At 37.6% G+C, this 15642-nt stretch overlaps 1 protein-coding gene across 2 annotated transcripts in view; it reads left to right on the forward strand.

Annotated features, from left to right (window-relative positions):
* The window catches only part of DMXL2 (Dmx like 2), a 161625-nt gene extending 148213 nt beyond the window's left edge, over nucleotides 1–13412 (forward strand). For both annotated transcript variants that reach the window (XM_047766346.1, XM_047766347.1), the window contains exons 35-44: nucleotides 334–420; nucleotides 505–626; nucleotides 1922–2060; nucleotides 2737–2797; nucleotides 2931–3058; nucleotides 3596–3673; nucleotides 8965–9056; nucleotides 9751–9803; nucleotides 10942–11159; nucleotides 11957–13412. In XM_047766346.1, coding sequence (XP_047622302.1) covers nucleotides 334–420; nucleotides 505–626; nucleotides 1922–2060; nucleotides 2737–2797; nucleotides 2931–3058; nucleotides 3596–3673; nucleotides 8965–9056; nucleotides 9751–9803; nucleotides 10942–11159; nucleotides 11957–12166 — 1188 coding nt within the window. In that variant the 3' untranslated portion in view covers nucleotides 12167–13412. The remainder of the gene's footprint in view (nucleotides 1–333; nucleotides 421–504; nucleotides 627–1921; nucleotides 2061–2736; nucleotides 2798–2930; nucleotides 3059–3595; nucleotides 3674–8964; nucleotides 9057–9750; nucleotides 9804–10941; nucleotides 11160–11956) is intronic.
* Nucleotides 13413–15642: the final 2230 nt, after the last annotated feature.

A 15642-nucleotide genomic window follows, 5' to 3' on the forward strand; every position in this document is an offset into this window, starting at 1 on the left:
TACTGCGGTATCTTTGTGCACTTTCGGAAGAGATGAGGGACAAGTTACTGTTATAAATTACTAGTGAAAATTATGTTAGCTATCTTTTGTGACCGTTACTTAGTATACTATAATCACAGTGGAAATCTTTATAATTGGGGTGATTGCAGGGCATCAGAAAATTTAAGCTAATTCTGAAGCTAATTTTCAACACACATCGCTGGTACCTTTTTTCTTGCTGCTGCTGCTGCTGCTGCTACATTTTCTTCTTGTCCTTCTTTTAAAATTTGTGGGATGTATATATATCTCTCTGGAGCTATGTTGCGGTAACTAAAACTGCTGCCTGTCTTACAGGTAGAAGCAGATCTGGGCTATCCAGGGGGAAGAGCAAAAATCATTCATAAGGAATCAGATATGATCATGGCATTTTCCATTAATAAGGTAAAGTCTTTAGTCATTATAAAGAATGTAGTACTTTGTTTCATGAAGTTGCTGAAGTGACTGACTCTGCTTTTGCTTTAACAGGCAAACTGTAATGAAATTGTTTTGGCTTCAACACATGATGTACAAGAACTTGATGTTACCTCTCTACTGGCCTCTCAGGCATACATTTGGATTGGAGAAGAATATGACAGAGAATCCAAAAGGTTTGTTTCTTAAGCAGTCAATTTTAAATGTAGTTTTCTTCAAAAAGAACCTGGATTAAATGGTTATGCACATGCTTTGAATGATCTTGGAAAGTCTATGTACCTCTCTCCCTTCATTTGGGAATGAGACAAACATAATTGTTTTGGCTGCCAATAAAAGGCTCTGCTTATGTCTGTGACCAAATTACATTTCTTCCATTAGACCCTGAACTATTCACAGTGCTTGAGTTAGAATAATCCCCAACACCAAAGCCTGATGTTAACAACTGCCGCTTAGACATTTAATCCCAAAGAAATGTCAGAAGTTATGCAATATGCAATAAATACAGCTGACCTGGATGATTACAATAAAAAGCAGAATACACCAGTATATTAGACTGATTGATGAGTCACGCTTAATGAGTAATTTTCAGTGTTTCCTCTTGATTATCTTTTTAGAAGCATACCTTTTTTACAGATGAAAATGTAAACAACTTTACTTTTCAGTAAAACTATGGATACTGCACCAAGAGTGTAGGAGCACTTTCCTGTTTTGGGGTTTCTCCTCCACGTTTTCCCTCCCTCTTGCTTTTCTCCAGACTCTCTCGGAAATTGTATGTGCTGGGAATGGTGCCTTGATAGCCTCTTTCATTGTGCTGTTTTCTATCTTGTTAGTGTATAATATAATCAGGTTTCAGTCATACTTCTGGGTAGGTGTAACCGTGTAATATGATATAATCTATCGTTAAAAATTCCTGTAACATTTTTATGTAATAATTAGCGCCTTAACTTTAAGAACTCTGTTAACTCAAGTTTCTTGAAAATGTATGAATTTTGTAAGTGTACTTCTAGAGAACATATAATCTTTCTCTATACAGGATAGAAAGAAAATCTGTGTTAAAAACTTCAAACATTTGTTTTAACTTGTGTAACAGTAAGATTCCCCTGAACATTAGACTAAACTTTTATTTTGCCTAAAGGGAAAAAGTTAACCAGTACTAAAATTGGCTATGATCAAGACTTGTATCTAAGTTTTTCCCATGGATATTTATTCATCTTTTTAAAAAAATAAAGACTGTCCTGGAAGTTCCCTTGTAACATAGTGGGTTAAGGATCTCGTGTTGCTGCAGCTGTGGTGCAGATCACAACTGTGACACAGATTCAATGCCTGGCCTGGGAACTTGCACAGGCTGCGAGCATGGCCAAAAATAAATAAATAAATAAAGACTGTCCTTTGGGTACATAAAAAGCTCTGTAACTGGAATTTATGTTGAGAAAATGGAACTTTCACAGTAACGCACGGATGTTTTCCACAGTTCAGATGATATTGATTATCGTGGTTCCACTACAACTCTTTATCAACCCAATGCAGCATCCTATTCAGCAAGTCAGGTGCATCCACCTTCATCTCTGCCGTGGCTGGGCAGTGGACAGACTAGCACTGGAGCTAGTGTGGTATGTTATTCACTATTAGGTATGGTTTCTGGCTATGGACTCACTCAGAACTAGGTTGAAATCACTTTGACCTAGGATGATGCTGAAGAGCAGCGCATTGACCAGTTAGTACACCTCAGTAACAGCAGCTAACATGCCATGAGTTTCTTGTGTCAGATGCATGCTTTTACTTATAATAGTCCTAGGTGGTAGGTTCTGTTATCTCCCACTATCATTTTATAGATGAGCAAACTGAGAGGCACAGAGTGGTAAGGCAGAGACGGAGAGCAATTCGTGTCTAAGTGTTTGAAGAGTGTACCAGTAACATTGCTGTTAGTTCCTGTAGTTAAAGGGGTCCCATTCTCATGTTCTGCTCTGAAGACTCTGGAGATACTCCTGATTGTCCTCAGGGAGGGGCACCTGGAGGAGAGTTCCCTTTATCACTAGATGAAGCGACTTGATACCCTCACAGTCCTCACAGGCCAGGGCCGCACCAATAAGTGACTGTGCTTTCCCAGCCTGTTCAGACAGATGTCGTATATTAAGTGGGTCAGGAAATCCACAGCAGGGTTTATTTCAGGAATAATCCAGGTATGAGAGTGTAAATGTGATCAGGATTAGAGTTGGCCTGAAGCATATCCTTCCTCATCTCTTCTGTGATGCACAATGTCAATTTATTTTTAATCTTCTTTTAAAGCTGATGAAAAGGAATCTACATAATGTTAAGAGAATGACCTCACACCCAGTCCATCAATACTGTAAGTATTTTATTTATGATCCATGGACTGTAAGAGGCCTCTGTCATTCTGAAGTTGGCTTCTAGAATGGGAAATATTGAAACTCTTTCTGTAGCTTTATTTCTTGTTTTTTGCTTGTCCTTTTGCATCTCAGATCTTACAGGTGCTCAGGATGGCAGTGTGCGAATGTTTGAATGGACACGACCTCAGCAACTTGTCTGTTTCCGCCAAGCTGGCAATGCAAGAGTTACCAGATTGTATTTCAATTCACAAGGCAACAAGGTTAGTTCCAGGAGGTTACTGCTAAGTTCATCTGAAAATAATCGTGGATATTTATGAGTAAATGGCAAGTAACACTACATCTGAAAACAAATTCACTCTGGATTTAAGCTGAGCAGGCAATTTGATGGTGTCTGTTTACATAGCCCCCCTGGCTCTCAATAAAAGCATAAATCCACAGAATTTTGTGTGGATGAATTAATCATCCACTTACAGATACTAAGCACTCTCTGAGGGTAAAGAACCCTCTTTTCGTTGAATGTGTTGAAGGTACCTGTGTGCAGAGTCAGGCACATGAGCAAATTCCAGTTTCTTACTGAATTCTCTTAGAGAAGTTTGGAGGAAAACAAACTTTGGAGGCATGGAAAAGCATTTAAAAGGCCACAGGATGTTTTAATACTTGGGCTTTCTTGAGAACTACAGCAACAGAAACATAGATTTAGGCAGAATGTTAGTTAAGTGGGGACTAAGTGACTCCCCTTCCATACATGATTTTACCTCTGATATGAAGTGTGTGTAATATCTATATTGTTCTTGCAGTGTGCTGTTGCAGATGGAGAGGGTTTTCTGAGTATCTGGCAAGTAAACCAAACTGCATCAAATCCCAAACCTTACCTAGTAAGTACCATTCAACATTCCCAGAGCACAGCCAGAGCTCACTTTGTTTGTGAAGTAGTGTTCTTTTCAGACAGAGAATCCCAGGATCTGTTGGGAAGGGGACTGTTGTGTCTAGCAACCAAAGCCCAGCACCCACCATTGCCTAGTTTTAGAGAAAAATGACTAAAAAGCAAAAAACTTTACTTTTCACAGCTTGAAGAGTGAAAATATTTAGGGGATTTTCCTAACTTCTTAAAGATGGTTTTGTAGTGATAAATTGTAAGTACTGTATTAAAAAACAAACAGGATCCATGTAGGCCAGTTTGCTCCAGAATGTTGTTTACTAGATTATAAAAAATAAAAAATCATTCCTGGTAGGCCACCGCATTCATTGATCCAGGTCATGATAAATCACTTGGTGATGTAGACAGGCATGTGTGCATTTAGTGGGGCTGGGGCACAGGGAAGGGAGGAAGGTGATGCTATTCTCTGCAGACTTCTGGCTTCACATATGTTGACTTTAATTTTCTAGACTGTGTATATGCAGTAAGATGTTTTTCTTAAATTAGTATATTCTGTATCATAAAGTCTTGACAGAAAGAGAAGTGATCTTCAATCTATCCTACTCCTTTGGTCATATCTATACCATGATAATTCCCAACAGAAAACCATTTTATTTTAAATACTCTGATTCTCCTTCTGGGTCCTCACCTCCAAATTTCTCTTCAGACATGACAGAAAAGCAGGAGTCGCAACACTCATATCAGACAAAATAGACTTTAAAACAAAAGACATAAAGAAAGACAAAGAAGGACACTATTTAATGATTAAGGGATCCATCCAAGGAGAGGATGTTACTGTCGTCAACATATATGCCCCAAATATAGGAGCACCCAGATACATACAACAAATATTAACAGACATAAAGGGAGATATTGATGAGAATACAATCATAGTAGGAGACCTTAATACCCCCCTCACATCAATGGACAGATCCTCTAGACAGAAAACCAATAAAGCAACAGAGATCCTAAAGGAAACAATAGAAAAGTTAGACTTAATTGATATCTTCAGGACACTACATCCAAAAAAAGCAGAACACACATTCTTCTCAAATGCTCATGGAACATTCTCAAGAATCGACCACATATTGGGACACAAAGCTAACCTCAGTAAATTTAGGAGCATAGAAATTATCTCAAGTATCTTCTCTGACCACAATGCCATGAAATTAGAAATCAACCATGAGAAAAGGAAAGAGAAAAAACCTACTACATGGAGACTAAACAACATGCTACTGAAAAACCAATGGGTCAATGAGGAAATCAAGAAGGAAATTAAAAACTACCTTGAAACAAATGATAATGAAGACACAACCTCTCAAAATCTATGGGATGCTGCGAAAGCAGTGCTCAGAGGGAAATTTATAGCAATACAGGCCTTTCTCAAAAAAGAAGAAAGATCCCAAATTGACAACTTAACCCTCCACATAAATGAATTAGAAAAAGAAGAACAAAAAAGTCCTAAAGTCAGCAGAAGGAAGGAAATTATAAAGCTCAAAGAAGAAATCAATAAAATAGAGACTCAAAAAACAATAGAGAAAATTAATAAAACCAAGAGCTGGTTCTTTGAAAAGGTAAACAAAATTGACAAACCCCTGGCCAGACTCACTAAAAAGAGGAGAGAAAGAACTCAAATAACCAAAATTATAAATGAAAAAGGAGAAATCACAACGGATACAGCAGAAATACAAAAAACCATAAGAGAATACCATGAACAACTATATGGCAACAAGTTTGACAATCTGGAAGAAATGGACAATTTTCTAGAATCTTACAGCCTGCCAAAACTGAATCAAGAAGAAGCAGACCAACTGAACAGACCGATCACTAGAAATGAAATAGAAGAGGTCATAAAATCACTCCCTACAAATAAAAGTCCAGGACCAGATGGCTTCACAGGTGAATTTTATCAAACATATAAAGAGGAATTGGTGCCCATCCTCCTTAAACTCTTTCAAAAGGTTGAAGAAGAAGGAATATTCCAAAAGACATTCTATGATGCCACCATCACCCTCATTCCAAGACCAGACAGAGATACCACCAAAAAAGAAAACTATTGGCCAATATCGTTGATGAATATAGATGCAAAAATTCTCAACAAAATCTTAGCCAACCGAATCCAACAATATACCAAAAAAATTATACACCATGACCAGGTTGGGTTCATCCCAGGTTCACAAGGATGGTTCAACATACGCAAATCAATCAGCATCATACACCACATTAACAAAAAAAAAAGTCAAAAATCATATGATCATCTCAGTAGACGCAGAAAAAGCATTTGACAAAGTTCAACATCCATTCGTGATCAAGACCCTCGCCAAAGTGGGTATAGAGGGAACATTCCTGAACATAATCAAAGCCATTTATGATAAACCCACAGCAAATATAATCCTCAATGGGGAAAAACTGAAAGCCTTCTCACTCCAATCTGGAACAAGACAGGGATGCCCACTCTCACCACTGCTCTTCAACATAGTTTTGGAAGTCCTAGCCACAGCAATTAGAAAAACAAAAGAAATAAAAGGCATCCATATAGGAAGAGAAGAGATAAAACTGTCACTGTATGCAGATGACATGATACTATACATAGAAAACCCGAAGGACTCAACCCCAAAACTACTTGAACTGATTAATAAATTCGGCAAAGTAGCAGGATATAAGATTAACATTCAGAAGTCAGTTGCATTTCTGTATACCAGCAATGAAACATTAGAAAAGGAATACAAAAATACGATACCTTTTAAAATTGCACCTCACAAAATCAAATACCTCGGAATACACCTGACCAAGGAGGTAAAGGACCTATATGCTGAGAACTATAAAACTTTAATCAAAGAAATCAAAGAAGATGTAAAGAAATGGAAAGATATTCCATGTTCCTGGATTGGAAAAGTCAATATTGTAAAAATGGCCATACTACCCAAAGCAATCTACAGATTCAATGCAATCCCTATCAAATTACCCAGGACATTTTTCACAGGACTAGAACAAACAATCCAAACATTATATGGAACAACAAAAGACCCAGAATCGCCAAAGCAATCCTGAGAAACAAAAACCAAGCAGGAGGCATCACTCTCCCAGACTTCAAGAAATACTACAAAGCCACAGTCATCAAAACAGTGTGGTACTGGTATCAAAACAGACAGACCAATGGAACAGAATAGAGAACCCGGAAATAAACCCTGACACCTATGGTCAATTAATCTTTGACAAGGGAGGCAAGAACATCAAATGGGAAAAAGAAAGTCTCTTCAGCAAGCATTGCTGGGAAACCTGGACAGCTGCATGCAAATCAATGAAACTAGAACACACCCTCACACCATGCACAAAAATAAACTCAAAATGGCTGAAAGACTTAAATATACGACAGGACACCATCAAACTCTTAGAAGAAAACATAGGCAAAACACTCTCTGACATCAACATCATGAATATTTTCTCAGGTCAGTCTCCCAAAGCAATAGAAATTAGAGCAAAAATAAACCCATGGGACCTCATCAAACTGAAAAGCTTTTGCACAGCAAAGGAAACCCAAAAGAAAACAAAAAGACAACTTACAGAATGGGAGAAAATAGTTTCAAATGATGCAACCGACAAGGGCTTAATCTCTAGAATATAGAAACAACTTATACAACCCAACAGCAAAAAAGCCAATCAATCAATGGAAAAATGGGCAAAAGACCTGAATAGACATTTCTCCAAGGAAGATATACAGATGGCCAACAAACACATGAAAAAATGCTCAACATCGCTGGTTATAAGAGAAATGCAAATCAAAACTACCATGAGGTACCACCTCACACCAGTCAGAATGGCCATCATTCATAAATCCACAAATAACAAGTGCTGGAGGGGTTGTGGAGAAAAGGGAACCCTCCTGCACTGTTGGTGGGAATGTAAACTGGTACAGCCACTATGGAGAACAGTTTGGAGATACCTTAGAAATCTATCCATAGAACTTCCATATGACCCCGCAATCCCACTCTTGGGCATCTATCTGGACAAAACTCTACTTAAAAGAGACACGTGCACCCGCATGTTCATTGCAGCACTATTGACAAGAGCCAGGACATGGAAACAACCCAAATGTCCATCGACAGATGATTGGATTCGGAAGAGGTGGTATATATACACAATGGAATACTACTCAGCCATCAAAAAGAATGACATAATGCCATTTGCAGCAACATGGATGGAGCTAGAGAATCTCATACTGAGTGAAATGAGCCAGAAAGACAAAGACAAATACCATATGATATCACTTATAACTGGAATCTAATATCCGGCACAAATGAACATCTCCTCAGAAAAGAAAATCATGGACTTGGAGAAGAGACTTGTGGCTGCCTGATGGGAGGGGGAGGGAGTGGGAGGGATCGGGAGCTTGGGCTTATCAGACACAATTTAGAATAGATTTACAAGAAGATCCTGCTGAATAGCATTGAGAACTTTGTCTAGATACTCATGTTGCAACAGAACGAAGGGTGGGGGAAAAAATGTAATTGTAATGTATACATGTAAGGATAACCTGACCCCCTTGCTGTACAGTGTGAAAATAAAAAAAATATTAAAAAAAAAAGAAAACTAATTTCTCTTCATCCACACCTGACCCAACAAGGAAAGTCAGGCCTGTCTCAGATGGTTCCTCACAGCACTGGAACATCCTCAGGTGCTGTCCTGGGCAGCCTTAAACTGCATTTTTTATTTGCAGGACCACTTTTGAGCTTGTTTTATTACTGCTCTCCACCTGGGGCAAGGGCAGGGTACAGACAGGTAGAAAGGAAGGCGGCTATTTAGGTTACAAAGTTAATTTGACTTGAGTCCTTCATGTCTAAGACTAGATGGGCAGGCATGTAAGAGTTTTTCCTCCTTGGGTTATGGTTGTATATTATGATTGAATGTTATTATTTAAAGCTGTATTTGAGATGATTAGCATTAAAATAGTTTGATTGAACCCTTAATAAATAATTAAATGGCTTGGTTAAGTTTAGATACTTGGTATTTTATTCCTTTCTTACCTAATCCAAAAAAATAACATTTAATTCCATGTTTTTGCTAACTCTTGCAGTTTTAACAAATAATTGGGTATTAGCCACATAATATGCAAATGACAGCTAATCTTGTCACTTATTCTTTATTTTAAAAACTGTCCTTAGCTCATGCATATATGCTTAGCAAAAATGTATTTGTTCTGTACATTTTACTGGATTTTGAGATAACATCAGCTGCACTTTGTTCCCATAGAGTTGGCAGTGCCACAGTAAAGCCACAAGTGACTTTGCATTTGTTACCTCCTCAAGTCTAGTTGCCACATCTGGACAGTCCAATGACAATAGGTAGGTTGACAGAGAAGCCAAGAAAGAAATAAACACATTTTAGACAGAAAGGTATTCTTGCTAGAAAGTGTGGTTTTCTATTTAGGTTTTTCCACTTCAGGAATACAAAGACTATGTTATATAATTCTTCGAGTACTTTTCCTCACCAGAAAGTGAAAGACCACAATTACTTCTAATGTAACCTATTAATAATTGTGTGGAATTTTGATGTTAAAGCTATTTTTATTAATTGCAGTAATACTATAGATTTTTGAGATGCTGTAGCCATCGTTTTCAACACTCTTGGCCTTAACATTGTTTCCATTGGTGACATGTGCCCACCAGTAAGATCTCTCATTTCCCTGTTGTGTTTGCCCCCAGGGGTATAAAAGCATCATTCTGCTCAGGAAATCACATCTCGGTTTCCCTGGAGTGATAATGGAAAAGAGATAGGGCTGGGGGATGAGATGGGGCAGAGTCGGGCAGGACCATGTGAGGACAGAAACCTGTGGTTTGAAAAGGAGAAACCCTGAAAGAGGTACATCCCCACTCCCAACCTCTGGGTTGGGGTTAGGGTTAGAATCACTGCTTCCTAAATGGGAGAGAGCAAAAAAATGCAGTAGTCAGTAAGTTAAAACATTTGATGTGCTGACACAGTTTACTCCTAGTGAGAATTTAGAGCAATTGTTTATTTTTGTTATTATTTCTTTATTAGAAATGTGTGCCTGTGGGACACATTGATATCACCTGGAAACAGCCTCATTCATGGTGAGTGAGTTAAGTTTGTGATTTTCTGTGCACCATATAGGAAAGCTCTTCTGGTTTTACTTAAACAGTAAATCCAGTGAGTGTTTTATTCATGGGTTAAAAATGGAGAAATATTTAGAATGAATAAGATTCTGAAAGTTAACTACAGTATCTGGCTGCCTTGCTGAGGTAAATGTGTATGGTCATGGAAATCCAGCCAGCCTAGAATAATTTTTGTGTTGTAGTCCACTCAGAAGATATGATATGGAGAGTGTGCTATTAACAAGGCCATGTAAGGAATTAGTTGTCAAGAGTTCATTCAGCTCAGTAGAAGTGAGATCACATTGTAAAGAATTAAACCTAGCCGTAAAATAAGTTAACCTTATGATGAGTTAGAAATATGAACAATGTCATTCAAACATAACTCCTTTTGAGACAGTGTTTTCCAAATTGCTGTCCTCAAAATCTGTTGTCTACATAGTGCCTCCAAGAATGCTCACTGCTCCAGTGAGTTTGGGTTAAACTGAGCTTGGTGGAATTTTTTTTTTTTAACATATTTCTCAGTCTTTTACTCTTCTGTGTATTTTGAAAGGTGTAGTTGTTTCCCAATTTTGATTGCAAAGTTCTTTTTCTTGTAAATAATTATTAATATCTCTTAAAGATTTGCCACAGATTAGTTTAAGGCTTTAATCATATTGAATGCAGAGCCCTGGGAAGGATAACTTCTTAACTTGCAGCTGGTACTTTTCACACTAGTGTAGTTGAGTTACAATTACTTTACTCCCTAGCTGAGAAGAACTTTTGATAAATGTTTATGTGGGGGCAGTAAATACTTATCATTGGTGGGGATTAATGAGGACACTGAATATCATTGAGAAGTTTGGTCTCCTTTGCACTTTTCCTTCCACCTACTTCTTAGGATGCAGTATAACTTAGTTTGGGCTTGAATTTTAAAGTTTGTGTTTTTCATGTTGAGATTATAGTGAAGAATTTTTTTCTCTGCCATTGTCTATACTAATACTTTGATCATACAGTTACAGAAATTAGAAAGGAAAATGTGATAGTAATTTCTGTATTATTTAAATGCTTATTTCAGTACTGTCAGAACTGCCAAGATGGCCATAGTTGGGGAGAGGTTCTTGACGTTTCTCTTCTTCAGGTTTCACGTGCCATGATCACGGTGCCACGGTGCTCCACTATGCACCAAAACAGCAACTCCTCATATCTGGAGGCAGGAAAGGCCACATCTGCATTTTTGACATCAGGCAGAGGCAGCTGATTCACACATTCCAGGCACATGACTCCGCTATTAAGGCGCTGGCTCTCGATCCCTGTGAGGAATATTTTACCACAGGTTCAGCAGAAGGTAACATCAAGGTGAGTCAGTACCAGAGGCTGGAATGTGCTCAGTGTTTTATCTGCTGTCGAGATTGACTGGGGAGGGGGAACCAAACCACAGAACTCACTACATTCTTTGAAACGATGGTGTTGTAAAGGGAAGCTTTGTGGGAATGACTGTCTCTTGACCCCCTTCCTCCCTTACTTCCTCGTGGTTCTTTCCAAACTATTAGGATCTAGAAAAACAGATAATCAAATTCAGTCTACTTTTTAGGTCATTAAAAAGCAATCAAATTCAGTCTACTTATAGGTCATTAAAAAGCTTTAAAAAAATGAGTTTAACTAATGCATGGATTTTTGGGTGGCATGATTTTGGCTTCTCAGAGGAAGTTGTACTTCCTGCCCTCCCCACACCTCTGCCCCCTAGTACCTGACACTGTTTTGTAGAGTGAGGTCTCTGGGAAAGTGAGGTGGGGCTGGTTTGTTTGTTTGCCCCAGGGCCTAGCATACCTTAGGAATGTATTTAATTGGATTAGAGATGGGATATATATGGTTAATATGAAAGAAGAGGACCGTGAAGATAGGAATTTGAAAGAAGGAACAGAAAAGTGTAAGGACAGTAAATGAATCATGTGAATGGTATTATTTCCAATTAGATAAATAAAGTGTTAAGTGTTAAAGTGTTAAGAAAGTGGCAGTGATTGGCTGGGAAAGTTGGGCTTTAATGAGATCAATTGGGCCAGGAGAATAGAAGTACAGGCCATGTTTTTATAAGCTTTGGATCTTGCTTTTCTAAAATGACTTAAGATTTTGTTTTCACTTTTTCTTTAAACTAGGTTTGGAGATTGACAGACCATGGCCTAATTCATTCATTTAAAAATGAACATGCTAAACAGTCCATATTCAGAAACCTTGGGGCTGGAGTCATGCAGATAGACATCACCCAGGGCAACCGGATCTTCTCCTGCGGGGCAGACGGGACACTGAAAACGAGGGTTTTGCCTAGTGCTTTTAACATTCCTCATAGAATTCTTGACATTCCATAAACAGGGATTGGGGCTTTATTTTTATAAGCATTTCAATTAAAAAACACACTGCAGAAATTATTAGGCATTTCTGCTTTGCAAGCTATTATTAACACATTGAAAACAATACAGAGAATCTCTGTGTAGAATTTGAATCTGATCCAAGCTGAGCATTAGGCTAAGTTTTGCCTATGTGGGAGGGTAGAATGACTATGCATGTACCTTTCATCATGCTGACATACTGAAATAAAATAGCACCTACTATCATATCAAGGGTAGCTATTCTTTACAGCATTTAGCAAACCTGACTCAGAGCACATATGAGGTTAGACATTAGCATACCAGTAAGTTATAATAAAGAGAAGGATCTTTATACCAAATTAAGGAAGAAAATATTGCAGATTCAGGTTTTTTTCTTCTTCTTTCCACTGATCGAAGCATGTCTGCAGTCTCCTCTATTGAAGGCAGGATAGTCATAGGAGTTAAAGCTCCACGGCATAACTTTGGAGGAATGCACAGGGACTAGTTCTCTGCTGGGAGAGATCCTTCCCATTCTTCCCCGCTGAGTATTTTTCCTGTTAGTGTTTATACTGAGCTAGTACTGTAACTTGCAAATGAGTGCAAATTTAAATGCAATGTTTTCCTCACAATTTGCACATTTCACATTTTTTGGACTGCTAGTTTTTCTATTTAAATATTTGCCTTCATGTTAGGAATGTAATATGTGGACATGACATATTTGTAGTTAACTGGAACATACCAAGTCAGTACTTCTTTTCTTAGTCCAGTTTAGTACCTTTTTTTTTTCATGTATTCAAGGTTAAACACCCACCACATTTTAAGGCTATGTTGAAACTAAACCAATAGAGCATTTCTTATAATGAAAATGAATGTTAGGCTTTTTGTGGCCAGTTAATAGCTGATGAGATTGGTGATATTATTTATTACCACAGCCTATTGTATAAACTATGCAGAGTTAATTATTATTTGCTTGAAAAATATTAGCCAGTGTTGTCATATTTTGATGTACTTCCTTGGTTATGACCAAAAAATATGTTCTTAAAATATTGAAACCGATGTCTGTGTGTTTAAATGTTTACCAGCAGATTGTCTCATCATGTTAATGAGAATGTTTAATGCCTTTGTGGTAAATAGTAAAATATAACGGCATAAAAGCACCTTTCTCTGAAGGCAATGTGATGTTTGGGCTGTGAAATACATATGTAAAAGAAAAATAAATGTTATTTGTTAATGAGTTTTACCTCAATTTGTGTGGCATTCTTTGATATCGAGATCATTGTAACTTTGTTAAAATGATTAACTGTTAGAGACTTTTTAAGCTATTAGACACAGTTGATTCATTTATAAATTTTTACTGAGTGCCTTCTATATCAACAGTCATTTTAGGAAATGAGAATGGCCATGACCAGACAGAAGGCATGCAGTCTTGGGATTAAGTTAGGTAGGAATGGACCTCTCTATACCTTTTCGTTTATTGAACTGAGTGTGGATTGTGGTGGTGACAGAGCTGAGCTGGGAATGGTGCTTATGTGAGTGCTAAGACAGGAGAGAGGATGCCAGAATACACAGGAATGCAAACTTGCAAAAATTGTAAACACATAAGTACACTTAACACAGTTCTGTATACAGTGACCTGTATGTATCCTTTCCGTCATTGTACCTATTATACTAAAATGGTACCAGCTGACTCAGAATCTCAAAGATAATTTTTTTTAAATTTGTAGTTTATTTACAATACTGTCTTAGTTTCAGGTGTACAGTAAAGTGATTTGGTTACACGTTTCTGATTCTTTTTCATTATAAGTTATTATAAGACATTGAATAGGTTCCCTGTGCTATACAGTTAATCCTTATTGTTTATTTTATATACAGAGAGAGGTGTGGATCTAGTAATCCTATGCTCCTAATTAATCCCTTCCCCCTTCAAAACCCTAAGTTCGTATTCTGTGTCTGAGTCTGTTTCATTTGTATTATTTTTTTAGACTCAACGTGTAAGTGATATATGAAGTTATCTTTGGCTTACTCGATATAATTTCTAGCTCAGTCTATGTTACTGCAACTGGCATTATTTCATCTTTTTAGGGATGAGTTATATATATATTAAACACACACACCTTATCTTTATCCATTGATCTCTTAATGCACATTTAAGTTGCTTCTGTATCTTAGCTATTATAAATAGTACTGCTATGAATATAGGGGTTATGTATCTTCGTGAATTAAGAGTTTTAATCTTTTCCAGGTATGGGTCCAGGAGTGGGATCCCTGGATCATATGGTATCTTTTTTTTTTTAGTTTTTTAAGGAACCTGCAAATGGTTTTCCATAGTGGCTGCAAGAATTTAAATACACAGGAACAAAGAGCATAGAAGGATGCCCTCTTCTCCACACTTTTTCCAGTATTTGTTAAGTGGATTAAAGACCTAAAAGTAAGATTGGATCCTATAAACCTTTTAGAGGAAAAGATAGGCAGAACCCTCTTTGATGTAAATTGCAGCAGTATCTTTTCATATCTACCTCCTAGAATAATGAAAATAAAAATAAAAAACAAATGGGACCCAGTTAACCTTAAAAGCTTTTGCACAACAGAGGAAACCATCAAGAAAACCAAAAGACAACCCAGAGAATGGGAGAAAACATTTGCAAATTAAATACAAAATACACAACCTCCAAATATGAAATACACAACTTCCAAATACAAAATACATAACATCCAAAATGCACAACTCATTCAATTAAATGTCCGAAAACCAAACAGCCTGATCAAAAAGTGAGCACAGGATCTAAAGAGACATTTCTCCAAAGACAACATACAGATGACAAAAAATAGAGAAACAAAAAAATGCATGAAAGGATGCTCAAGGAGTTCCCATCATGGCTCAGTGGAAATGTATCTGACTAGCATCCATGAGAACGCAGGTTTGATCCCTGGCCTTGGTCAGTGGGTTAAGGATCCGGTGTTGCCCTGAGCTGTGGTGTAGGTCATAGATGAGGCTGAGATCCCACATTGCTGTGATGTAGGCCAGCAGCTACATCTCTGATTCTACCCCTAACCTGGGAACCTCCATGTGCCAAGGGTGTGCCCTAAAAAAAAAAAAAAGAAGCTAAACATCACTAATTATTCAAAACATGGAAATCAAAATGGCAATGCATTATCACCTCATACCAGTCAGAATGGCATCATCAAAAAGCCTACAAACAATAAATGATGGAAAAGGTGCATAGAAAAGGGAACGCTCCTACCATCTTGGTGGGAATGTAAATTGGTACAATTACTATGGAAAACAGTCTGAAGGTACCTCCAGCAACTAAAAATAGAACTACCCTACGCTCCAGTGGTCCCACTCCTTGGCATATAGCCAGAGAAAACCTTAATCTGAAAAGGTACATGAACCCCAATGTTCATAGCAGCACTATTCACATAGCCAAGACATAGAAGCAACCTAAATGTCCATCAACCAGAGGAATGCATAAAGA

This window comes from Phacochoerus africanus, chromosome 2 (genome assembly GCF_016906955.1).
Source record: "Phacochoerus africanus isolate WHEZ1 chromosome 2, ROS_Pafr_v1, whole genome shotgun sequence".
Classification (NCBI taxonomy): domain Eukaryota; kingdom Metazoa; phylum Chordata; class Mammalia; order Artiodactyla; family Suidae; genus Phacochoerus; species Phacochoerus africanus.